Source organism: Eschrichtius robustus, chromosome 3 (assembly GCF_028021215.1).
Source record: "Eschrichtius robustus isolate mEscRob2 chromosome 3, mEscRob2.pri, whole genome shotgun sequence".
Lineage (NCBI taxonomy): Eukaryota > Metazoa > Chordata > Mammalia > Artiodactyla > Eschrichtiidae > Eschrichtius > Eschrichtius robustus.
In genome coordinates, this window is record NC_090826.1 from 127451574 (window position 1) to 127479120 (window position 27547).

Consider the following 27547-nt stretch of genomic DNA (forward strand, 5'->3'; position numbering starts at 1 on the left):
ACTACCTATGCCTCCTCTAGGCCCCAGCAACAACCATTCCACTTTCTGTCTCAGTGATTTTGACTACTCTAAGTACCTCCTACATGTGGAATCACTCAGTACTTGTCTTTTTGTGATTGGCTTACTACACTCAGCATAATGTCCTTGAGATTCATCCATGTTGTAGCATATGTCAGAATTTCCTTCCTTTTTAAGGCTGAATAATATTCCATTGTATGTATGTATATACCACGTTTTTCTTATCCATTCATCTATGATGGACACTTGGGTTGCTTCCACATTTTAACTGTTATGAATAATGCTGCTATGAACATGGGTGTATACATCTCTCTTCAAGACACTACTTTCAAACCACTGCCTCATTTTAAAATCAGGTATACTTAGACCCAGGGTTCACATAAATTGCTTGGGATCTCACATGAAATGCCAATATTTTCACTTCTGGGACATAAATTCTTTGTGGGGTACCTCTTGTAAAAAAAATAATCTTCGTGACTTCCCTATGCCTCAGTTCTTCAAGAGCGAAATATTGAGATCATGAACTATTTAAAAGAGATCACTTTGTAAAATCAGATCAGAGACATATGATTTACAAGGTAATGTTATGACCATTATTTTACCTACACTTGTAAAGCTCATAGCAGTTTTTTTTAATAAATTTATTTATTTTATTTTATTTATTTTTGGCTGTGTTGGGTCTTCGTTGCTGTGCGCAGGCTTTCTCTAGTTGCAACGAGCGGGGGCTACTCTTCGTTGTGGAGCATGGGCTCTAGGCGCCCAGGCTTCAGTAATTGTGGTGCGCGGGCTCAGTAGTTGTGGCCTGCGGGCTCTAGAGCGCAGACTCGGTAGTTGTGGCTCACAGACTTAGTTACTCTGTGGCATGTGGGATCTTCCCGGACCAGAAATGGAACCTGTGTCCCCTGCATTGGCAGATGGATTCTTAACCACTGTGCCACAAGGGAAGTCCCTCGTAGCATTTTTAAGCTTGCATTTACACACATTAATCCACAACCAGTAGTGAGGCGGGTAAGGGAGATAATAGTACTCTTATTTTGCAGGTGACACTGAGTTTCAGAGAGACCAAAAGCTTGTTGCCAGGAAATGACAGAACTGGACCAAATGTCTTGTCATTACCCTTCCACTGTTCCATGCTGTTCCTCATGCATGATTCTTTCCTCCCAGCCCCCCCTCCTTCATGCCAACTCACGACATCCATGTCAGTCCATGCCTTGTGTTTCAGGATACTGTAATGAACACATGCCTAAGACTGCCCTCACTCACCACTTCATCCCGAGTGCCCACACAAAGGGCCTGGAACATAGTAGAGTCTTAGTGAATGTTTGAATAATAAAGGAATGATGGAACTAAATGCACATGCTGATGCCTTGAATAAGCTGAGAGGCATGGAAGCAACGTTCTGCTATCACAGTACCTTGACAGACTGGGGCTGGCGCCGTCCACTGTCCCAAATCAGCACATCGAACTGTGCCATCTCCTCTCAGTGTGAAACCCTCAGCACAACGAAAGCTACAGTTGGTGTTGTACTGAAATGCTCTCGAAGACAGGGAGCAATCCATGCTTCCATGCACAGGACTCTCCAGAGGTTCACAGGCAATGGCTAAATGGAAAAAGTGATTGTCTGATACTGGGCAGTAGAAGGGCTCAATTCTTTCTCAGAAGAGCCCCTTGAGAGATGCGCCATCTTTTCAACCCAAATTGTCAGTATATGCAGAACCCTAAATCCTCCTTTCACGAAAAGAGGTATCTGCCGGGAACACCTTGCCATGCCCCTCTTTACCTGGATCACTCACCTGCCCTTCGAGTCTCAGCTTAGACTTCACTTTCCTTAAGAAGCCTTCCCTGCCCACCCCAGCTCGGGCTAGAAGCTCTTCCCGTGTGCTCCCACAGCCCCTGTTGTTGAGCTGTTCATGCATTACTGTAATTCTGCCCCTTAGACCGCAGTCTCCTTGAGGCTGGTGTCATTCGTCCAGAGTTGTATTCCCAGAGCCTGGCAGTGTTTCGAACATTGAAGGTGCTATTTAAATATTTATTGGCAATATTTGTGAAATTGGATCTGGAAGGAGGAGATATAGAACAGACTGGACTTTTAAGGAAAAAGCTGGAACAACATAGCTTATTGTTGGCACTCTAATACCGAGCCCTATAAAATGATCCTGAAAGAGCCTTGTCTCTTGAACACAGGATGTCATCCTAATCAGACTTCAATTGCCAAGTGAGTGCAGCCCAAGGTCAGTTCCTGAGCACAATTAAGCCCCGAGTGACCTCAGTTCTGATAAAGACTGGCTTCCTCCTGCTCTTCCTTGACAAAGCATTTCATCTCCAGGATACTCCTGGAGTTTTTCAGAGTATAAAGACTGCCTGTACACTGCGACCTTAGACCTCTGTTTTTTACAGAATCAGGGCATTTAAGAACCAAAGACCCTCTAGTGTTTCTCGCTTACTTGGCAGATGAGAAAAGTGAGGTCCAGAAATTTTAAGTGACATTCCTAAGGTCTTATATGTAGACAGTAGTAGAGCTGGGTTTAATAATCCAGGTCTCCCGGGAATTCCCTAATCCAACATTTCATTTCCCCCCATCCTAGTCCCCATTTTTGCTTTATAAGATGAAGGTGTGAGGCGATTACACGGAATTCAGTTTTGTGGTATTAGCTAACTGCCTAGAATTGTGCCACAACCTCTTTTTCAATGCAGTGTTCCTTTGATCCTTTGTCCAAGGCTACCATTGAGGGCTATGAGGAGCAATCTCTCTCTGTGTCCTAGTAGCCACTGTTCTGACTCCATCTGAAGTATAGGAAGGACACTGACCCACAGCTTCTATACACCAATGAGGCAGGGAGGGAAAAAAGAGGCAGAAACAAAGGCTGTCTGCGAGGTACGTTATACAAGCTATTGAATTGTATACTTTTTATATACTTCGTCCTCATTGAAGCTCCTTGCAATTCGTAGCTCATTTCATGGAGGAAAAAACCATGCCTCCCGGACACCGGACAACCTGTTTCAGTGCCAGAGCCTGGAGGAGGTCATCCTGACATTAAGAGCCCTTGATCTTTCCACTGTGCTGTGACTCCTTCCCGGTGCACTGGGGGCTGCTAATGAAAAATCCTACCCTCGAAGGCTGGCAAGGGTACAGTCCCCCAGCCAGGGCCAGTGCAGCAGAGTGTGTCCCAGCCCCTCACTCGATGGTCAGGTTCACATTCAAATTTGCAGCTGGAGCCATTGCAAAGGCAGTGAGGGGATGGACACAGTCCAGGGTTCCTTTGCTAGGGGCTTCCGGGAGCTGACACTGCATAGCTGGAGAGAACAACCAAGGACAGAGAGAAAGGTACTGAGGAAGGAGAAAAACCATGCCCACAGCTAGAGAGCAATGGTGAAACCACCTCTGGAAATCCAGGTGGCGCTAGGAATCTGTAAGGTTCAGGAGACCATAGTGATGTTTGTCCAGACTTGTATGTAGTACCAGGCTTCAGGGGGACCTAAATCTCTTTAAAATAAAAGACTCCTTCAAGCTTTTTCTAATGTCCTTTATTCCCTTTACTGCTATAAACCTGTCCTGGTAGGTCTCCTAGTGTCTACTTACAGATGTAGATGCTACCCTTTCCCTCTTACGTGAAATTTATGAATGAGGTCGTTCTGAAATTGCTTGAGGGCAGTGAGTTTGGGGGAAAGGAGGACTTTTAAATTTTGTTTAAAATAAGTAGTAAAATCAGCCTCTTTTTTTTTCTCTAGAGCCTGACACTCTTTTCCTATCCCAGATGAACACAATCTAGCTGAGTGGTAGGTAAAAGGAGAGTCAAGTTGTGGTGATTCAGGCCAGTTTCTCCATAAGCTAGCCAGTTTCATCTGTGCTCCCAGCAAGAACCAGGTGCAGTGGACATTATACACCCCCAACTGCCTGAAACTCACCTTTACACACTGGAGCTGGGGCTGTCCACACCCCCGAGGCTGTGCACTGCACCACCTCTGGCCCAACTAATGTAAATCCCTCTTCGCAACTGAAGCTGCAGCTGGACTGGTGCTGGAATGTTTTTGCAGAGTGGAAACAGGTCATGCTTCCTTGCTCAGGAGACCTCAGGGGTGGGCACTGGACAGCTAAAAACAACCACAGAACGATGGCATGAGACCTTAGATTATGCCTAGCACCTTGGAAGCCTTAAGATGCTGCAACAGCTGTCTGCATCTTCCCAAAGTGTCAGGCAGGTGATGAACTTTGATGGTTAAGTGGTACTTTCAATAGCTGTTTGGAAAGATCCAAGCATCCTTTTGTTGTTTACTTTTTAAAGAAGCAAGGTAAAATTATCAAATTAATAATACCCAACCCCTAAATCATTATTGTACTCTGTTCACTTTGCAATTAACAAATGGAGAAGGACCCTTTTGTATTGCTTTTGCCTGAGAATCAAGAACCAAACTGACTACCTCACTCCACAGATACAAAATCATGAAAATTAAAATTAGTGTTACTCTGGTTGCCGGGTAAGAGTCACAAGCAGAATTTCCCATCTCATGTAGATCCTCATTATTTCCCTTGTCTTTTAAATGGGGGGAGCTTGTTCTCCCCTCTGAAATTCTAGTTGTGAGTGAAGATGGAAAGAACTGGGTCTACATACCTACACACTGTGGAGGCATATTCGTCCAGATTCCAGAAGCCAAACATTCCAGTTTGCTGGGTCCATTCAGTGTGTACCCTTCAGCGCAGTGGAAGCTGCACTGTGTGTTGAAAGGGAAGTTTCCCAGAGGGTGACTGCAGTTCATGAGCACGTGTTGAGGGAGGTCAAATTCGCTACACTCTGTGACTGTGGGGACGAAATATTGATTTCTTTCTTTGCAGGTGGAAAGACAATGTCAGGTTTGCTACAAGCTGAACTGTTTGTATAACCCACCTAAACCAACCTCCCTGGACTTCTAACACAACCTGTTCATCTTTAGCTTTGTATTGGTTGCAACTTGGGAAATAATCACTCTTTCACTGGTTTTTATTCCCAACAAGCAAAATTAGCCTGAAAGAGTTCTCTTTGTTTTACTGCCTTTTCATTTCCCTTTTACCTTTTGAGATTTGGGGAGGAAATGCTCTCTCTAAGAATAAAGTGTTTTAACCCAGAGTGTGTGTCTCTGACAATTTGAGTGAGGCAGACTGACAGATGGTAGAGAGAGGCCCTGGGACTAGCCTTTACTCACTGGAGCAACTCCAACATGATTTTCTTCCTGGCATCGCCTCTAGCACAAGACCAATGACCACAGTGCTATCAACAAAATAGGGGCCTCACCATATTCACATTCTGGCCCATAGAATCCAGGGTAACAGGAGCAGGTGTAGTTTCCGATGGTCTCAATGCACTCTCCTTGCTTGCTGCAGGACATATCCTGGCAGGAAGCTGCATGGATACAGAAGGGTCACAATCATGGGCGTTCCCAGGAGGTGGGAAGAAAAGCTGGATTCTTATTCCAAGTCACAGACTTAGTCCCACTTGGGTAACCTTGATCTAGCCAGACAACAGAAAAACCCCAGCATCCCCTGGAGAGCCAGCTTGTTCCCTGTGAAGGACACTGTCGGAGCCTGCTGGAGCGTTCCCTGGCTTCTATTTCAGGCTGCATTTAGTGTTGCCTGAAGAGGGGTTGCCATGTGTGGACACAGAGGGACAAATGGAGCCACCAATACATGGGTAGACCATGAAACGCCTCTGTGTGGTACAAAATAGCATGTGGCTTTTAACTAAGAGGGCTCATAGAGTTGTATTATTACGGAAACTCCTATGACAAATATCACAGCATGGAGGTTAGGAACCCGGGGGTGGCAGGGGTCTTGCATACATAGTCAGAATCCACTCCCTAATATTATGTGACCTCAGGCAAGTTACTTCTTTGAGCCCAACCTGCCCAATGTTAGGGCCAAAGCCCTTCCACCGTTGGTCTGTTTTAAGTCTATGCCCAACACCACATGGCGGAGGAGCAGAGGAGCTGAATGAGATGTTTAAGACCTACTCATGGTCAAGGACAAATGACCTTATGGGGAGCTGTGTCACAAGTCTACATATGCCAGATTTAGATGGTACAGAGATGACTGGCCTGCCAGGCCCTCCTCACTAAGTCTATGCCACTTGGGTGACAGCACAGAGAAGGGACAGAGTTTCTTTCCTGTAAGAGACTTGTTGAGGGTGTATGCACTGTGCCCTTGGTGGTCGATTAGTATTAGAATTGATACCATGAAAGCACTGAGAGTGTTTTTATTGATGAGGTCATAGCTGGGAGCAAGGTCTGTGGCTGGACTCTTTTCTGGTGGTGTTTCCTAAGCCCAGCCAACCATTGGTCCACACTGGGGTCTATCACAAGAGGCAATCCATATGTCACATAGCGGGTTGTGCTATTTGGTCTCTATAGTCCCTCTTAACCCTGAGATGCTGTAGCTCTCTAAGCCATGCAGTGTTCTACAGCAGGAAGTTCCCATGGCAGCCAGTGAGTTTGGTGAAGCTGCACTGAACCACTGGGAAGGGTTCCAGGTGAAGAGAAGATGCAGGAAGCAACAGGAGCTCCTAAATAGAAGTTCGATCCATGTCTTCCACCCTATTCACCTTGACCCACCAGTGCCTTACAGTAATACCTGACTGCCCTATGCTCTCGGGGCATAAAAATTTTGTCCTGACTGTAGCTTCCTCAGGATCTCAGAACTCTAGGAATGGAAAAACAGCCAATGTTCTGTATTCTATTCCATTTCAGGGTTTCCAGGCAGGTTAATAACTTATCTATTTCTTGGATCTCCAGGAAAGAACATAATGGTGACTCAATGAATCAATCTTTTTTTTTTTTTTTCCTTGACACCTTGTTCTGAGGTCTAAGTAATCCTGACATTTAGGGAATTATTCCAGCTTAGTTTTCTTGTTGCAGTGTAGTGTACCTATCTATTTCTCATCTATCTCCCACAGAGAACTGATGGTTCCCTACATTCTTTACATCTTGGATGGCAAAATGGCAGTCAATGCCTAGAGTATTGCATTAGCGGAGGTAGAAGCCAACTGTGTTCGGGTGAAATTGTACCAATTAGTGACGCCTGCCGTTGTTGCAGGCTAGGGGAGTGGCCTTGTTCATTATCATTCATGCCAGTAATTTTCAATCTCTTTTCTTCCTCGCAAGCTTTGTTGAGGAAGACTATCTTGCAGATATGGAGGCTGAAGTTTGAGTGGGGAGGGGAAGCAGTGGCATATTGGAACATCTCGTGGCAGCCAAGATAATCTGAGCAGGACAGTTGTAGGGAGGCATAGCCCAGGAAGGGTAGGGAGCTGACTGACAGAGCAATAGGGTGAGCTAACCCTCTCGTAACGTCCGTCCTGGCCTCTAAAGAACAGGTCATTATTTTATTTATTAAATATAAGAATAAGTTATTTGTAAAACGAGATCTGACTACACGACAACGCGTGTATGGATATGTTTCCCCTCAGCTAGGAGGCTGTATGAGGAGAGGGAGAAAGTACAGGGAATACTCTATACTCTGTATTCTGTTCCATTATTGTTGAGGGCTTCTGAGGGGAGGTGTTTATAATCTAACAAATTTAGAACATATATAGCAGAGTGTGGGTGACATCTGTAAGACAGTTTATTGAAGAAGAAGCTTCAGAGTATTCAGGACTCTCTTGCCCAGGGCAGTCCATACTCTCCCTAGCTACAGTGTTTTTATGCTACCCAGGGCAAGGTGGGCTCCTCTGGATGGGAAGCCACATCAGAAAGATGGAATCAGTTCTGGCACGAGGCACATGACCACAGGAAGACCAAGCTTTCACGCAAGGTCTGCTTACTCTGGAATCTGGAGAGTGGAGAATCAAATATACTCACAGGATCTCACCTTCAGTTACCTCTTCCCTTTCCTCACCCCTCATCCCCTACCAAAGTCCAGTGGACCTGGAGATATGTTGTTGTTGAAGGGAATCTGTAAAGCACTGTCATCCTTGGTCATGTTCTCAAATTGCCTCCTGAGAATGTTGAGCAAAGAGTGTGGTCGCATATGTGGCTAAAAATACCACCTTTGGAGTAAACATGAGTTTGAAACTGGCTCCATCATCAAGGAACTCGGAATCTTGGGCAGATTCTTGAATAGCTCTGAGCCTTTCCCTCATCAGCAAAATGAGGGCAGCAGAAGGAGCTGATTGATGAGCTTCTCATGAGGACTAAATGCAACTAATACTAAATGGACTAACGACACATGAACTAATAGTGATGCCTGGAACGTACTGATGTTCGATAGGTATTAGTTACAACTGTATCTCCTAGAGGCAAGGCCAAGTTCCCTCTCAACTTACACAGTCTCTTATTCTAGGGCACAGTGGTACAAAAAAGCTCTGGACATAAATTTTAGGAGACAAATTTCCTGAGCATCTATTTCATCAATTATACATTAGATGAAATCAATCAATACATTGATTCTCCACTCTCCAGAAGGGTGGACCAGATGATATTTAAAATTTCCTTCTGGCTTCAAAAGGCCAGTTTTCTCTAATCCTGAGCTTATATTCTTCAAGGTGCTCAATAATGCTGCTTGATTGACAGTTTACTCTTTCTTTTCATGTCCCTGACTTTGAGACTCAATGCTATTGACTCAGGGGCTATATTAACGAAGCAGGGAAGGCATTTTTTTTTTTATAAACAGTCAGATTTCAGTGCAGAGAAGGCCCTACCTGTATAGCACAGCGCCCGCTTTTTTTTCCCGCAGGGCTCGTCATTCCACTTGCCAGGGGCTGACGAGCTCTTGATGTAGATCTCCACGCAGTCCTGATTGTTCTTCTTGTTGTTGGGCTCGTTGTCAGCCCAGTTCTCAGCCTCCTCGGTGAGAGTCTTTCTGGTTCCCACCCAGGTCCACTGGTTGTTGATCTTTCGGATCCCAATCCAGTAGTAAGAACTGTAGTAAGGTATGGCCTCATTGAGGTAAGCAATCTCATTTTTATTCTGGATAGCTACTAAATCCGTGTAGTACTTCTGGCAGAATGCCCGGGAATAATTCCATGAATATGATTTGTTGCTGTAGTGATAGGTCCACGCTGCCACTTCTTTCTGGTTAATTAGCTCTAAGGAAAGGAAAGTGTGGGTCAGGTTAGCACCCCTAATGAGAAGGAGATTGTGAGCATAAGTACACTTCTGTGTAGTCAGATGAGTTGGACTAGAAGACAGATACCAAAAACATGACTGTTTTATGTCTAATCTGTTGTTTGAAGGAAACAGAGTGGTTTCCATCTTTACTTGAAAGTATACATGAAGATGGAATAAGAAAATGTCCTCTTCTGAGGATCCTTGGTATTCAAGATCTGGAATCATAAGACACCAGAGTTGGAAGGGACCGTAGAGGTCATCTAATCTTCTCCTTTTATAAATGGAGGAGACATTAAATAATTTGCCCAAGCCCAAAGTAAATGACATGGAAAATGTCTCAGTGGCTGCCTCATATCTCCAGGTGCTACATCTTCACATGGAAAGTAAGATGCTTTATGATCTGGCACCTACCTGCTGGTCCAGCCTCATCACCCACCATATTTACTTTTTTAGCAAAACGTTAAGTCCCACTTCCATGCCTTTGCACGTGCTCTTCCTGCTCTTCTGGCTGCCCTGCCCGCTTAGCGTGGTAACTTTCCTCCCCTACTTTCCTGACTTCTCCAGGTGGGCTTGGTATTCAGCTCCCACTGCACCCTTCTCTGTCTCCACCTCCCTTACTGCTAGGTATTGCAGCATCTGTCTATATGACATGGGTCGCATGTGCTTGATTTTGAATCCTGATGGTGGTCTCTTTTTACCTCTGGATTCTTAACACCAAGCACAGAGCCTGGCACTTGACAGGCATTCTCTCCATACTTGTTGGGTGAAACACAACAGGTTTGTGGCAAAGGCTCATTGTATCTCCCGGTTTGCAATCTTACACTCATCCCACTGCTCTGGGCCGTTTCCCTTTGATAAATTACTCTACTTCCTCCATCTCTGCTTACTCACTTGTTAAAATAGGGCTTAAAACAGGCCTTTTAAAGAGATGTTTGTGAACTCAAATGAAATAAAGAATGTGCCCCTTAAAGGTATAAAGGGCACTATGATGCGAGGTATTGTTATCCTAGCCGGTGGGAGCTCACCCCAGCCAGAAGAGGCCAGTTCCCATGTGAAGAGGTGTACAATGTAAGCAATCAAACCTGGAAATGGCTCTTTTTCTTGTTTATAAAGTCTCGTTCCTATTCAACCTTCTTCTCTGCTGCCCACAAGAGGGTCGTTTCAGTCTGTCCCTCCCTCACAGGCACCTCTGTGGCATTTTTTTGCCTGAAGACTTTATTCTGATGTCACCAGGGCTGCATATTGGCTTGCATGGACTCTAGGCAATTTTGCCTTTGGAGTTCCCTTCCTCGATAATAAAATATTAAAAACTATTTTATAACTGCATTGGTATAAAGATGAACATATTAGTATTATACACTAAAACATTTTTTTGGGCCTAGAAGGAAATGATTTTTAAGAAATTAAAGCATTTTTGTGGGTCCCTAAAGGTAACGTGGGCCTGTGTCTATTGAGTCTAATGGATAAGTTGGTCCTGGGTATATCTGTTTACATTCTTCCTGAAGCCATTTCTACCAATAGGATGGTGTCGGGTGCATTTTTCCTCCAGGAATCTGGGCTTGAACTGTTTTCTAATACCTCACAACAACCGGCTACCATCCTTAACTTCTCCCACTTGGAGAAGTTACCCTAATCACTGAGGGCCATGTGAAGGGTTAGCATAAATTTTACCAGAGATCAGGGCACTGAAGCAAAAGAGTTGGGTGGTTCTGAAGACCACTCTCTGAAATCTCCAGTTCCAGATGGCTTTTAGGCAGCTGGCCTGTAATAAGAAAAGAAAACTTCCTTTTAGTATCCATGTGCAATCAGTGTGGCCAAAAAATTCTAGTTAATAATCATGGTATTGAGTTACAATCCTGCCTGTTTCCGTTAGGGGGTGGCTTAAGCCCTCTGCTTCCTTTTTATTTCTCACTGCTCTGCTTGAGTCCTACCCCAGTTGGACACTGCACCAAGGCTCAGGACAAAATTCATTTCTTCATTCATTCAACAAATATTTATTGAGTAACTACTTTGTGCCGCTAGTATTTGCTTTTCTGACATATTTTGTAATATTTATGTAAAAAAACACTGTCATTATTATTATGCAGTAATCTCCCTTTAAGAACTGGTATGCCATACCCAAGATTAATAGGAAGTCACACAGAAACTCTATGATCCACACAGTTGTCTGACCTATACTTTGATGCACAGAGCATCAACTAATTGTGCTGTGCTATGTCGTCTATCCTGTATTATTGATCTATGTTTTCTTTTCTTGCTTTATCATTTCAGCATATATCTATAATATTATCCAATGCTTAATGTATACATGTATACATACATATATGTTTAATTTTTATTAATATATGAATAATAAACTTATTTTCCTTGGATCTATAGCAAGTATGATTTCTCATGAGCTCCCTTCTGTTGGGATTTCATCAAATCTATTAACATTTTTAAAGCGTTTTTAGACAAATAAGTTCTGTAAATGTTCATCCAACACCCTCATGTTACACATGAAAATACTGAAGGTTGAAGAGTCTAAAGTAACATTCAAAAGGACAGAAGCAGAGCCTGACTTTGAAACAAGAGGTTTTTCCACTTTACTTTTTTACTTTTGTAAACCTCCGGGCTTTCAAATCCATGCTGCGTTGTTGTCAGTGAGAGAATATGTGACATGACCAAGCCTAGCTGCCGCATCTGTACTCATCCAGAGCTACCCCAATATAACCACCAACATAAAAATTGTGCATTTGCTTTGCAACTGAAGCTTTATTGCTCTTCCAGCCAGATTGCTACCCCAAACCCTTCCCATATAGAAATTCTCAATTGCCACAGCTGGGCTCCAGAGATGGATGATGTAGGCTGTATGGGGAGGGGGGGTGGTGGTAGTGTGTGTGTGCACGTGCACAGTGCATATACACTGTTGACTACAGCCAGACCAGACAGTGAGGTGGATACAACACAAATCAGTGCAAGTCTCCCAGATAGTGGGGTTATCTTTGTATAAGAAGCCTGGCACTTTTCCATCTAGGAGTTTCTGAATATTGTCTTTAAAATAAGCAGGCATATTTTGTGTTCTTATGAACTAGGACACTAATCAACTGGCCTCTGCAGGACCTATTATCAAACACTGGGAGTATCATAATGTTATGATTTATGGTGCTGTTTATTTGCACAGGAAGTATGGTGATAATTCCTTAGTGGAAACTTAATCCCGTGGAGTTCTCTGTGGGTTGTATTATATCACCAGCTATTATTAGTACCATATTTCTATTCAGTACCCAAAGAGTACCATGCCAGTTTCTACAGCAGAAATCCTTAAGCCAGAATGAGCCTGGCTTCCCAAGGGGTACACAAACAAGGAGGATTTAAGTAAATCTGTGTTCAGATTCTCAACTCCAACATGTGCACTTTCCTAAAACCAACCTGCCTACAAATGTGTCCTTCTCCCATTTTATAAAAGAAATCATACCTTTTATAACTTGACTCTTATTTATCATTAGGCCTTGCCTCTGTATGTAAAAAACATCAGTGGGTGTGCCAAACAGAGACCATCCAAAATATTGGTTTAGATCTTGACAACTTGAATGCTTCAAATGATAGTGTAACAAATCTGTTTCAAGTCCAGTGGTTTCCATTTCTCTCTTTTCATCAGCTTTGATGAAGACCCACTTAAGTTGTCAGATTCTAGACCATTGACTAAATGTTGATAATACATCACTATGTAATTTGCGACATGAAACTTGGAAGGAATTCAAAGAATTGAGAGACATTGCTATAATAAGCTTCCATTCCATTTACTTAGTCATATGAATAAAAGTCCTTAATGCTTAAAAATCCTCAAAAAACAAAATTTAGGAATAGAATTGATGCTGAACTTGTTTGATTGTATCAATAAATAATATTCATACAAGGTTACATGAATAGGGAAAAAGCCCCTCTTCTCATGTAGAGATGCATCTTCAACAGCATTTTAAATAGGGAAGTTTAAATTACTTATCAAAATTTGTAGTATGTTTATGCTATTTTATTTAATTGTGTACTAAAAGTAATTGTCATGCTAACTCGATCAAAAAGGTGAAAAATTTAGCAGAGATTTATGGTTTCAGAAAATTGCATCTTTTACATTTCAACTTAATTATGTTTTTATTTGTGTAAAGAAGTATGACATAGTGATCAATAAAATACTTTAACCTTAAAAATGAATTAGATTTAAATTCTGTAGAGGAAGTGAAATAGAAATAGGTATTAAAGAAGAGAAAATGAATAATATAAAATTCCCTACTATTAGAAACTAGTTTATGTTTTTTTAAGTGATAAGTGTTATCAGATCACGATGGTATTTTATTCCATTGGATAAATTCTAGGAAATGATGTTATATTTATTTACTATAAAAGGCCAATCTTTATAATGTACTGGAAATTCCATCTTTTATTTAAAAACTTACGATGAAAAAACCTTTCTAAGTGGAGAGCTAAAATTTTAGCTCTCCACTTAGAAAGGTTCAAGAGGTTATCTAGTTTTTCAGAATTTTTTTGGAGGTACAGAAGCAAAAATATTGCTGGTGAAGAGCACAGTAGTGTAGCCTAATGAAGGGGACCTCAGTATTTGCCTTTGAAACTCTACTGCGTTTCTTCTCGGGTAGATTGGAGGAGGATCACAGTGTTTTTACTCTAGTGGTGCTCTTCCTGTGCCCTTAGAAAGTGGTTTTCTTCCTGTAGAGAGTATTTCTAGGGGTTTCTCTGGCTTTGGGACCAGCTCAAGGAAGTGTGTTGGGACAACGACCAGATGAGGCTCCTATTCCCTGTCTCCATTCCCAACTCCTCCCACCATCCCAACAGAGCTGTTTTATGGTTTAACTTGTTTGTTTAAACTTTTCAGTATGGTTTGATTTAAACAAAATAGAGAGAGAGAGAGACAGAGTGCTAGTTTTGAACATTTTAAGGTTTTAGAGGACTGGTAAGTGCTTCTGGTCAAGACACAATATCTAAGAAAGGAAAATGCAAGTCATTGTGTGTCCCCTGCTTTAATCTGACCATACTTTTCTGTTTTTTAAAATCAAATACCAAGAATCACCTCTCATAGAATGTTTGAGAGCTGTAGGAAACCGTGAAGATTACTCCAAGTCAATTAGGCATTTCTCCAGCATTCTTCAGCAGGCCTTTTGGACCATGGATGCTCGAGATGGGACCACCATCACTGCCTATCACTGAGACTCAGCGAATTTAGATGATTTGCCGAAGCTTCCGCACCGCAATGCATGTTGGGTTAACACAGTGATTCTTATTTTCACAGAACTCGTGTACTCCTTTGAAAGTCTGATAAAAGCCATAGTCAGGATTCTTTTTTAAAAAATTGCAGACTTGCAACTTTTTAGACAATTTCAGAAGGTTCATGGACCCCAAGTTCAAATCTCTGTGTTAACCTTGACTCATTGGCAAATGACAAGGGTTTTGTGTGTGGGTGTGGAGGACGAATGATGCTTAAAAATCTTCATTCGAGTAATAATTTCCCTCTGAAACTTCCTTGGGGTGGGTAAGCCTTCTCACATCTGCCCCTGCTCTCAGTGTCATCTTTAGGACAGGGGTCTACATTGGTGAAGAGTTAAGGATTCTGTCCTGGTGTTTGTTACTAAACAAGTTACGTGTTGAAACAGCAGGAAATGCCTCTCTAGGAGGAGCAGCTGTGTGCTCTGCTAATTTTTACCTTAATGTTCTTTGGCAACCTGCTTCAAACTGGAAGTCACTGGGAAGGAGTCTGAGATGGGGTCATTAGAATAACATCCTGTGCCTGTGTAAACCTTCATGAAGGCTGCTTTGCACCGTGGTAATCTTTAATTTTACTTTTCAAATGACTAAAAGTGATTGCAGGGTGAAGAGAGAGGCAGAGACAAAGTAGAAGGAGCCAGAAGTGTTTTTCCCTCGACCTTTGCATAAAAAGAGGTAGTAAATGCCAGTAGGAATCCCATGGCTGCCAGCATTCTGGGTGGCTTACAAAGTTGGCAGGAATGGTACCATAGAAAGGCGATTGGGGGAGGGGCGGAGTCAAGATGGCATACTAGGAGGATGTGGAATTCGCATCTCTGCACAACTAGGGCACCTACCAGGCACCGGTGGGGGACCACGGACACCTAAGGGGACGGGAGGAACCCCCAGTGACCGGGTAGGACGTGGCACACTGGGGGGAGTGAGGGGGGAGGAGAAGTGGAGGCAGGACAGGACTGGCACCCACACACCCTCACCCAGGACCTTGCCTCCAAACTGGGCAACTCCACACTCCGGTGCTGCCTCTCCCCTTCCGCACAGGTCCTAAGCAGAGGCCCCGCCCCATGCTTGAACGTTGCCCTGCTAGACCCTGCCACCAAGGCCTTTTCTGGCTGCATGGGTCCTGAGCCTAGGCCCTGCCCACCCCTAAACCCCACCCCTGCCTAAGTTTCACCCCCACCTAAACTCTGCCCCCCATAGCCAAAGCTTTTTTTTTTTTTCTTTTTTCCTCTTTTAGATTGGTGTTTTGTTTTACCTTGTTGATTCATTGTTGATTCATTTATATTTTTATTTTTTCTAATAAATCTTTTCTTCTTCTAATTTTATTTTATTCTTTATCCTTTGCTATCATTCTGCTCTTTTGGGCTTGTTCCCCTCTTTTCATTTTTTTTTCTTTTTTCTGTTGTGGTTTTCTTTTACCTTGTTGCTGTTGTTTCAATTATATTTTTATTTTTCCTAATAAATTTTTTATCTTTCTAATTTTATTTTGTTTTTTATTCTTTCTTATTGTATTGCTCCTTTTTTTCTCTTTTCTTTTTTCTTTTTTTTGCTGCGCCACATGGCTTGTGGGATCTTGGTTCCCAGGCTGGAGGTCGGGCCCAAGCTACTGTGGTGGGAGCTCTGAGTCCAAACCACTGGACTAACAGAGAACCTCAGACCCCAGGGAATATTAATCGGACTGAGGCCTTCTGGAGGTCCTCATCTCAGCACCAAGACCCAGCTCTATCCACCTGCCTTCAAACTCCATTGCTGAACGCCTCAGGCCAAACAACCAGTAAGACAGGAATACAGCACCACCCATCAAAAAAAAAAAAAAAAAAGAAACGACAAAAAATATGTTACAGACAAAGGAGCAAGGTAAAAACCTACAAGACCAAATAAATGAATGAAATAGGCAACCTACCTGAGAAAGAATTCAGAGTAATGATAGTAAAGATGATACAAAATCTTGGAAACAGAATGGAGGAAATACAAGAAACATTTAACAAGGATCTAGAAGAACTAAAGAGCAAACAAACAGTGATGAACAGCACAATAACTGATATGAAAAAATACTCTAGAAGGAATCAATAGCAGAATAACTGAGGCAGAAGAACGGATAAGTGAGCTGGAAGCTAAAATGGTGGAAATAACTGCCAGGGAGCAGAATAAAGAAAAAAGAATGAAAAGAATTGACGACAGTCTCAGAGACCTCTGGGACAACATTAAATGCACCAACATTTGAATTATAGGGGTCCCAGAAGAAGAAGAAAAAACAGAGGATCTGAGAAATATTTAAAGGATTATAGTCGAAAACTTCCCTAAAATGGGAAGGGAAAGAGTCAATGAAGTCCAGGAAGCACAGAGAGTTCCATACAGGATAAACTCAAAGAGAAACACACCAGGACACATATTAATCAAACTATCAAAAATTAAATAAAAAGAAATAATATTAAAAGAAGCAAGGGAAAAGCAACAAATAACATACAAGGGATCCCCATAAGGTTAACAGCTGATCTTTCAGCAGAAACTCTGCAAGCCAGAAGGGAGTGGCAGGACATACTTAAAGTGATGAAAGGGAAAAACCTACAGCCAAGATTACTCTACCCAGCAAAGATCTCATTCAGATTCAATGAAGTAATCAAAAGCTTTACAGACGAGCAAAAGCTAAGAGAATTCAGCACCACCAAACCAGCTCTAGAACAAATGCTAAAGGAACTTCCCTAAGTGGGAAACACAAGAGAAGAAAAATACCCACAGAAACAAACCCAGATCAATTAAGAAGATGGTAATAGGAACATACATATCAATAATAACCTTAATGTAAATGGATTAAATACCCCAACCTAAAGACACAGACTGGCTGAATGGATACAAAAACAAGATGCTTAGATATGCTGTCTACAAGAAACCCACTTCAGAGCTAGGGACATATACAGACTGAAAGTGAGGGGATGGAAAAAGATATTCCATGCAAATGGAAATCACAAGAAAGCTGGAGTAGCAATACTCATATCAGATAAAATAGACTTTAAAATAAAGGCTGTTATAATAGATAAGGAAGGACACTACATAATGATCAAGGGATCAATCCAAGAAGAAAACATAACAATTATAAATATTTATGCAGCCAACATAGGAGCCCCTCAATACATAGGGCAAATGCTAACAGCCATAAAAGGAGAAATCGACTGTAACACAATAATAGTGGGGGACTTTAACACCCCTCTTACACCAATATACAGATCATCCATACAGAAAATAAATAAGGAACACAAGCTTTAAATGACACAACAGACCAGATAAACTTAATTGATATTTTTAGGACATTCCACCCAAAAGTGGAAGAATATACTTTCTTCTCAAGTGCACATGGAACGTTCTCCAGAATAAATCACATTTTGGGTCACAAATCAAGCCTTGGAAAATTTAAGAAAATTGAAACCGTATCAAGCATCTTTTCCGACCACAATGCTGTGAGATTAGAAATCAATTACAGGACAAAAACAGTAAAAAACACAAATACATGGAGGCTAAAGAGTGCGCTGCTAAATAACCAAGAGATCACTGAAGAAATCAAAGAGAAAATCAAAAAATACCTAGAAACAAATGACAATGAAAACATTATGATTCAAAACCTATGGGACACAGCAAAAACAGTTCTAAGAGGGAAGTTCATAGTAATTCAAACTCACCTCAAGAAACAAGGAAAATCTCAAATAAACAATCTAACCTTACACCTAAAGCAACTAGAAAATGAACAAAGAAAACCCAAAATTAGAAGAAGGAAAGAAATCATAAAGATCAGAGCAGAAATAAGTGAAATAGAAACAAAGAAAACAATAGCAAAGATCAATAAAACTAAAAGCTGCTTCTTTGAGGGGATAAATAAAATTGATAAACCTTTAGCCAGAGTCATCAAGAAAAAAAGGGAGAGGACTCAAATCAATAAAATTAGCAATGAAAAAGCAGAGATTACAACTGACACTGCAGAAATACAAAAGATCATAGGAGACTAGTACAAGCAACTATATGCCAATAAAACGGACAACCTGAAAGAAATGGACAAATTCTTAGAAAAGTACAACCTTCCAAGATTGAACAGGAAGAATTAGAAAATATAAACAGACCAGTCACAGGTAATGAAACAGAAACTGTAATTAAAAATCTTCCAACAAACAAAAGTCCAGGACCAGATGGCTTCACAGGTGAATTCTATCAAACATTTAGAGAAGAGTTAACACTTATCCTTCTCAAACTCTTCGAAAAAATTACAGAGGTAGGAACACTCCCAAACACATTCTAGGAGGCCACCATCACCCTGATACCAAAACCAGGCAAAGATATCACAAAAAAAGAAAATTATAGACCAATATCACTGATGAACATAGACACAAAAATCCTCAACAAAATACTAGCAAACAGAATCCAACAACACATTACAAGGATCATACACCATGATCAAGTGGGGTTTATCCCAGAGATGCAAGGATTCTTCAATATACCCAAAACAGTCAATGTGATACATCATATTAACAAATTAAAGAATAAAAACCATATGATCATCTCAATAGATGCGGAAAAAGCTTTTGACAAAATTCAACACCCATTTATGACAAAAACTCTCCAGAAAGTGGGCATAGCGGGAACCTACCTCAACATAATAAAAGCCATATATGACAAACCCACAGCAAACATCATTCTCAATGGTGAAAAACTGAAAGCATTTCTTCTAAGATCAGGAACAAGACAAGGATGTCCACTCTCACCACTGTTATTCAACATAGTATTGGAAGTCCTAGCCACAGCAATCAGAGAAGAAAAAGAAATAAAAGGAATACAAATTGGAAAAGAAGTAAAACTGTCACTGTTTGCCAATGACATGATATTATACATAGAAAATCCTAAAGATGCCACCAGAAAACTACTAGAACTAATCAATGAATTTGGTAAGGTTGCAGGATACAAAATTAATACACAGAAATCTCTCGCATTCCTATACACTAACAATGAAAGATCAGAAAGAGAAATTAAGGAAACAATCCCATTTACCATCACAACAAAAAGAATAAAATACCTAGGAATAAACCTACCTAAGGAAGCAAAAGACCTGTACTCAGATAACTATAAAACACTGTTGAAAGAAATCAAAGATATCATAAACAGATGGAGAGATATACCATGCAACTGGATTGTAAGAATCAATATTGTGGGGCTTCCCTGGTGGCGCAGTGGTTGAGAATCTGCCTGCCAATGCAGAGGACACAGGTTCGAGCCCTGGTCTGGGAAGATCCCACATGCCGTGGAGCAACTAGGCCCGTGAGCCACAATTACTGAGCATGCGCGTCTGGAGACTGTGCTCTGCAACAAGAGAGGCCGCGATAATGAGAGGTCTGCACACCGCGATGAGGAGTGGCCCCCACTTGCCGCAACTGGAGAGGGCCCTCGCACAGAAACGAAGACCCAACACAGCCATCAATAATAAATAAATAAATAAATAAAAATTAAAAAAAAAAAGAATCAATATTGTGAAAATGACTATACTACCCAAAGCAATCTACAGGTTCAATGCAATGCAATCCCTATCAAATTGCCAATGGCATTTTTCACAGAACTAGAACAAGAAATTTTACAATTTGTATGGAAACACAAAAGACCCTGAATAGCCAAAGCAATCTTGAGAAAGAAAAACGGAGCTGGAGGAATCAGGCTCCTTGACTTCAAACTATACCACAAAGCTACAGTAATCAAGACAGTATGGTACTGGCACAAAAACAGAAATATAGATCAATGGAACAAGATAGAAAGCCCAGAGATAAACCCATGCACATTTGGTCACCTTATCTTTGAGAAAGGAGGCAAGAATAAACAGTGGAGAAGAGACAGCCTCTTCAATAAGTGGTGCTGGGAAAAATGGACAGCTACATGTAAAAGAATGAAATTAGAACATACCCTAACACCATACACAAAAATAAACTCAAAATGGATTAAAGACCTAAATGTAAGGCCAGACACTATAAAACTCTTAGAGGAAAACATGGGCAGAACACTCCATGACATAAATCACAGCAAGATCCTTTTTGACCCACCTCCTAGAGTAATGGAAATAACAACAAAAATAAACAAATGGGACCTAATGAAACTTAGAAGCTTTTACACAGCAAAGGAAACCACAAACAAGATGAAAAGACAACCCTCAGAATGGGAGAAAATATTTGCAAATGAAACAATGGACAAAGGATTAACCTCCAAAATGTACAAGCAGCTCATGCAGCTCAATATCACGAAAACAAACAACCCAGTCCAAAAATGGGCAGAAGACCTAAATAGACATTTCTCCACAGAAGACAGACAGATTGCCAACAAACACGTGAAAGAATGCTCAGCATCACTAATCATTAGAGAAATGCAAATCAAAACCACAATGGGGTATCACCTCACACCAGTCAGAATGGCCATCATCAAAAAATCTACAAACAATAAATGCTGGAGAGGGTGTGGGGAAAAGGGAACCCTCCTGCACTCTTGGTGGGAATGTAAATTGATACAGCCACTATGGAGAACAGTATGGAGGTTCCTTAAAAAACTACAAATAGAACTACCATATGACCCAGCAATCTCACTACTGGGCATATACCCTGAGAAAACCATCATTCAAAAAGATATATGTACCACAATGTTCATTGCAGCACTATTTACAACAGCCAGGACATGGAAGCAACCTAAATATCCATCAACAGATGAATGGATAAAGAAGATGTGGCTCATATATACAATGGAATATTACTTCAGCCATAAAAAGGAACGAAACTGAGTTATTTGTAGTGAGGTGTATGGACCTAGAGACTGTCATACAGAGTGAAGTGAGTCAAAAAGAAAAACAAATACTGTATGCTAACGCATATATATGAAATTTTAAAAAGCGGTACTGATGAACCTAGTGGCAGGGCAGGAATAAAGACGCAGATGTAGAGAACAGACTTGAGGGAACGGGTGGGGGGAAGGGAAAGCTGGGATGAAGTGAGAGAGTAACATTGACATATACACTACCAAATGTAAAATGGATGGCTAGTGGGAAGCAGCTGCATAGCACAGGGAGATCAGCTCAGTGCTTTGTGTCCACCTAGAGGGGTGGGATAGGGAGGGTGGGAGGGAGGCTCAAGAGGGAGGGCATATGGGGATATATGTATACATATAGCTGATTCACTTTGTTGTACAGCAGAAACTAACACAACATTGTAAAGCATTTGTACTCCAATAAAGATGTGAAAAAAATTAAAAAAAAAAAAAAACAAAGGTGATTCTGTTCTCCTGTCTATGTTGTAGACCACAGCCTTGCACTTTTAGAGGCAGAACCTACAATGTCCCTCCCTAGACCCTCTGTCTTCTGCCTAGGTCCTGTCTGATTTCTCTCCTTCCTTTACAGTTCAGTTTTCTTAATTTCCTTGCCTCCCCTTTCCTCTCTAACCCCCAGTCCCACCAGACTACAAAACTGCTCCTGCTGACTTTACCCCTGACATCCTAATTACCAAACCCAATGAAGTCTTTCCATCATCATCTTCCTTGACCTTTCTGCAGCAATAAATATTACTGACTATTTCCTTTTGCTTAAAATGCTTCCCTTGGTTCTTCTCTTGATTCTTTTCTGACATCTTGAGCAACTGTTCTGAGTCTTCTCCTGAATCCACATCAACCCTCTTACAGAGATAGAGATAGAGATTCCCCTGGGTTCCTACCTCCCTGGCCCTATTCTCTTATCACTCTTCTGCTTTCCTAGGGCCACCTTATGGTCATCTGTTTGCCAGTGGCTCTCCATCAGCATCTCCATCCCTGACTTTCCTCCTGAGCATGAAGTCTGCAATCCAAATGCAAAACAAACATATGAGCACACACAGCTGGAGGCAGCTGCTGGCAGAGGCTTCTCAGGGCAAGGGATATGACTTACTCATGTCTGAATCCCAGCCATAGTAGAGAACAGATGCTTAATCCTTAATAAATATGTTATAGATGAATGAATGAATAAGTGAAAAATGGCAAGGGAATGACTGAAAGTAAGATAGAGGCATGCTGAATGGGAAAATGTTGGAGAAATATGTGATAATTAGAACTAAGTACAAAATGGTTACAGCAGTGATCGCATCAAATGTAAAAGTGTATTATGATTAGGTAGAAGAGTATAATACGGCTGTGCAAAAAAATATGTTTTGCACTTGCACTTGGTCTCATTCTCTTTGGGTATGAGAGAAACAAGGGGCATGATGGCTCGCATCCCATGTGAGAGAACAAAGGAGAAGGACTCACTCACTTAACTCCATGCGGGTGGTAGATGGGGATAAGTGGAGGAGAAGTGGGGGAATTAGGACCTACCATAGCTGGTGTGTCTCAGGAAAGCCTGGAGAAGCATCAAATAGTGGCAGCTCTTAGAAGAGGGAGAGGTGAAGGCAAATTCCATGTAACTCTCTGGAGTGGGTGTGTCCCTTTGAAAGCCTCCAGCACCGAAGAAGGCTCATATAAGGGATGCATGTTCTTATGAACAGACAGTATCACTGACCCAAGCCCCATAACCTGCCTGCCCACAGAGACCCTGAAGTCCTCCATCAGGTGGGACCAGGGAGGGAAGACCAAGGATCCCTTCACATCAATCTGCCATCAAATCCTATTGACTTTACCTTCTGATGAGATACCTGGCCATTCTCCAGATTTCCACTTTATTGCTGCAGCACTAATTCAGACATTATCATTTCCTTCCTGGACCAGAGAAATCATCTTCTCACTGGTCTCTTCTTCTCAAGATTACCCATCTCCAGTTCTTTATCTCTAATGCTGTCTGAATGATATTCCTAACACAAAATCTGATCATATTGCTTCACTACTTAAAACCCATCAGCTGTTCCTACTCCCTGAGCAGTACATACCAGCTCCTTAAGATGACACTGTGAGGCTCTTCAAGATGAGGCTTCTTCCTATTTGTCTAGTCCCATCTCCTGCCATTACTCCTCAATTACACCCTGCCCCCACCGCAATTCTATGGTGCATTTATAACAAGACATCTTGTACTTTCCAGAATGCACGGTATGTTCCCCATGTTCTTTTTATGCCCAGAGCACCCTCTCCTTCTGTGGGTGCCTAGCTCTAAAAGTCCAAGAATCTCCTCCTCAAAGGAGCCTTCCCTATTACCAATCCCTTCCTCCGCACCCCAAGATAGGCACGCCCTTGTTATTGCCTGTGTTCTTTCCCATTATTTATTTCAATAACTATCTATTTATTAAGTGCCTACAATGTGTCAGGCACTGTTATAGGCACTGGCAATTAAAATGGTAAAAGAAGACACGATTCCTTTCCTCATGAAATGTACATTCTGTGGAAGACAGACAATGAAACAAACACCAATATATACACAACAGTACTGAAAGAGTAAACATAAAAAATAGAAGACAGTGGTAAGTGCTATGTAGAGAATTAAAGCCAGGTTATGTGATAGAGTGACGGGGTGGTTATATTAGACAGGGAGGGAGGTCAGGGAAGACCTCTCTAAAAAGGTGGCATTTAAGCTGAGAGCAGAATGACCAGAAGAAACCAGTGAGAAGCAGGAGGAAAAGCATTAAAGGCAGAAGGAAATGCTAATGTGAAGGCTTTAAGGTGGAAGGAAAATGTGGAGTGTTCAAAGAACATGAAAACATCAGTGTTGCTGGAATGGAATGAGCAAGGGTAGAAGAGTATGAGATAAAGCTGGGGACAGATCACTCTGGGCTTTAGGAACTAAAACAAGGGGGTGAGCTTTTTGTTCTAAGTGCAAGACAAATGGGGCAGCAAGTAGATTTTACGAGAGATAGTGATGTGGTCTGATTGCTGCTGAAAATTGGGAAGTCCTAGAGGTTAGCTGAAAAGAAGCTGGTCTGGAGTCAGATCTGGTGAGTTTGAAATGACAGTTGCAGAAGGGATCCAATTGCCAGGGTTTTGAAGAGAGAAGCGTCCTGAATAGATGCATCTAACGATGGTGTTTCTTTTTTGTAATTTGAGGTAATATTATAATCTGTAGTCTTTCAAATTAAAAAGCAGCAAGTCTACAGGTGGTTTTAAACAAATGATTTCTCTTCAACATTTATTTACATATACTTCTAGCACACTGCTAGGTGCATGGTGGGGCACCGAATAAATATTTGCAAATGTTGGATATTATAATATCTACAAAATCAGTTTGTTTTATCTTAGAAATTTCTTATGGGAAAGAAATGAAATTAAAGAGGGTCAATGAGAATACAAAGGGGGAAGGCAGATATGAGAGTCATTGAAGAGACAGAACTATACAACTTGTTGGTGGCAGAGTCTAGATTTTCAAGGCAGTACAACTGATATCATATTATTTCCCTTAAGTTTATGGGTGATGGTGGTAATATAGCACAGATATTAGTGGCCTCAGCCTAAAGGCAGAAAATGAAACAGTGAAACAAAGAGGTCTATAAGCCAAATAGCAAATAGAAATAAAGACAGGAAGGAACCCAGGACAACATCAACACTAAGAATCAAAGCATATATATATATATATATATATATATATATATATATATATATACACACACACACATATATATGTATTTAGACTCCTGATCACCATTATTTAGGATGAAATATTAGCATTAAATATAAAGTAGCATACTTAAAAGATTTTTTAAGCCATTTGGACCATGGCTGAGCTATATCTCTACAAATATAAAGGATTCATTTTGTGTATTTGACTTTATAAAATTTCTGTTGTGCTTTTCAAACAGAGAAATGAGTCACTTAGAAGACAACGTAATAATAAATTCCACTTATGAAACATCATGTGCCTACCCTCTAAGGTCAGGTCCAGACTCTTTTCCCAGTACTGCCTGTTATGTAGTAAGTCACTGTGATGTTTGAGGGTTTGATTAATAAGCTTCCACTTACAAAATTCTGAAACTGCACTTTCTAAGAGCTAGCAGCCAGCCCAGGAGAGCATGAACAATTTAATTACATTTTGAAAAATAGGTAATGGAAGGAAGAGTAAGAACTAGAATCAACAGACCTAAGATGGTTAAAAGGTATAAATGGAAATGAATCCAGACCTGCTTCTTAGTCCACTCACACCCTGACCAACATTGGCATAATTTAACTGTAAGTTCCCTGTCTAGCGCTCCCCCAACTCTGAGATCCATCTGATTGAAAACACCCCACCAGAGAAACCTTAACATCTTTCCTCAGGTCCTAGGGTTAATTGAAGCCACTCTGAACTTGACGTTGAATTTTCACACAGAGTTGGAGGTTCCGGAATCCCAAGAGACAAATGTGCTCAAGGGCAAAGGAAGAGGTCTTGTCATTGAAATATTCAAAACGATTCCAGGCCTGGAGTTCTTAGCACTTCATTGCAGAGTTCCAGCTTTGTTTCAGGATGCCAGTGGAGGAACTTCTGAGCTTAAAGCATAGGAGGCGAAAGGGTGGGGTTCTTAACTGGGGACCCACATGGAGGTCTGGGGACTCCCTGCAGTTATCCATAAAGCTCAGTGTTTATGTGGATGTCTGCATTTTCATCTGGGAAAAGGAGTTGTACCTTTTGTCAGAATCTCAAAGAACTCCATGATTCAATCTGTTAACATTCCTCTAAAATAGAGGAGGATCCCAAAGAGAATAGACGGAAGAAAGAAAGAACTGTTCATTCATTTAAGTTGACCAATACAGGAAAATTTTGCAAGAGATAAGACAAAAGTAAACCACGTTCTTACATCATTGGAGTTCAAACTCAGGACAGACTCAAACTCCTTCCTCTTCTTTTATCCCTATTCTCCCCAACCTGGAAAATCCTCATTACAAGTATTTGAAAACTGTACTATAATAAAGCAAAGAGATGGAGTGAATTGGGTATAAGTGCTACTTTCTTCTGGTATCCTATACAAAGGGGCTCAAAAACAGGGACAGTCTGGTTCCTCTCTAGCCACAGACTGCAGGATTGTAGACCCTAGGACTGTATGAGATATGCCTCGTAAGTCGAGGGTAAAACTCTATGTGTGTCTTATCTAGGATAATGTTAATGAGTTCAAGAAAGCCTTTTTCCTTGGATCTTCCCTGGATCCCAAATCCCACTAAACCCCAAGAATTTTCTCTTTCTCGTAACAATGACAGCTAATGTTTACTAATCCACAACTATGTGCCAGGCTCAGACCTAAATGCTTTTCAGTGTAAACTTATTTAATCCTCACAATGATGCTACAAAGTAGAGTACTATTATTCTGTCCATTTTATAGATGAGGAAACTGAGTCACTAACAGGACTGAGAGCTGAGGCAGAAATGGGAACTGTGTGAATACTCCACATTAGTCCCAGCAGACTCCTAGGGCTCAGAGAAAGAAATAGGTGAGCTGGGGATGAGAAAACATTTAACTGTAGTCTTGTCCCAGGGCACTTACTCAGCCTTGCATTCAACCCAGATAGAACAGCAATCCTGGAGAAGGGGGTTGAGGGTTAACCAAGGTTTGCTCCAAGAGAGTCCCCGTAAGCCCTGCTAGGAAAAACAGCAGCTGTCGAGTCAGAGGACGGAAGTTCAGATCCAGACAACATCAAGCCTAACAGTGTACCTTAGGTAAAACACATAGCCTCTCTGTAAGACACAGCAGCTTCATTTGTAACATGGACATAGCAACTCACAAGGATGTTGGGAGGGTCAAAGTGGACAGCAGGTTTTGAAATGCTTACAAACTCTAAAGGGCTGCTCAACATAAATCTCCATGATTACGGCTCTTCCTCATTTTCGGAAGCTTTACCTGCCTGACTCGGCTCCAAACCACTTCAACCCAACCACTTCCCATAGCAAAGAGAAATGAACTTACCATCTCCTCTGTGACACAGCCAGCTTACTGCCGTCTGTGCAACGCAGACTTCTTATAGTCTTGCAGCCTCCCCTCAGCTGTCAGGCTGTTTAGAAAAGCAACTTCCTATTCACTTTCCTGAAAGTCACCACAGCCCTTCCCATGAAGTTAGAATGTAGATAAGACAGGAGCAGTGTTGGCAGCTTAGAAATAACAGTCACCGAGGAAGCGGGCGGGGGAGGGGGTTTGCCGACTTCCATGGGAAGTGGTCCACAGACAGGGGTGAGTGCGAATCACTCCTGGACATTCCAGGCTGAGTAGTGTAGGAATCGTACCCACACCCGCAGTGGTCAGGTTTCCTTTGACAATGACATGAGCTCCAATTTAAGGTCATATATTGGAAAACT

General features: G+C 41.6%; 1 protein-coding gene across 2 annotated transcripts in view; it reads right to left on the reverse strand.

Annotated features, from left to right (window-relative positions):
* SELP (selectin P) overlaps window positions 1-27210 on the reverse strand; it is a 45959-nt gene extending 18749 nt beyond the window's left edge. The window contains exons 1-7 of one of the 2 annotated variants that reach the window (XM_068538370.1): window positions 27162-27210; window positions 10762-10852; window positions 8682-9068; window positions 5286-5393; window positions 4629-4814; window positions 3925-4110; window positions 1433-1618 (exon numbers count right to left, since the gene is read on the reverse strand). In XM_068538370.1, the coding sequence (XP_068394471.1) occupies window positions 1433-1618; window positions 3925-4110; window positions 4629-4814; window positions 5286-5393; window positions 8682-9068; window positions 10762-10852; window positions 27162-27164 (1147 nt within the window). In that variant the 5' untranslated portion in view covers window positions 27165-27210. The remainder of the gene's footprint in view (window positions 1-1432; window positions 1619-3924; window positions 4111-4628; window positions 4815-5285; window positions 5394-8681; window positions 9069-10761; window positions 10853-27161) is intronic. The other variant, XM_068538371.1, reaches the window with a different exon arrangement.
* Between the last annotated feature and the right edge of the window lie 337 nt (window positions 27211-27547).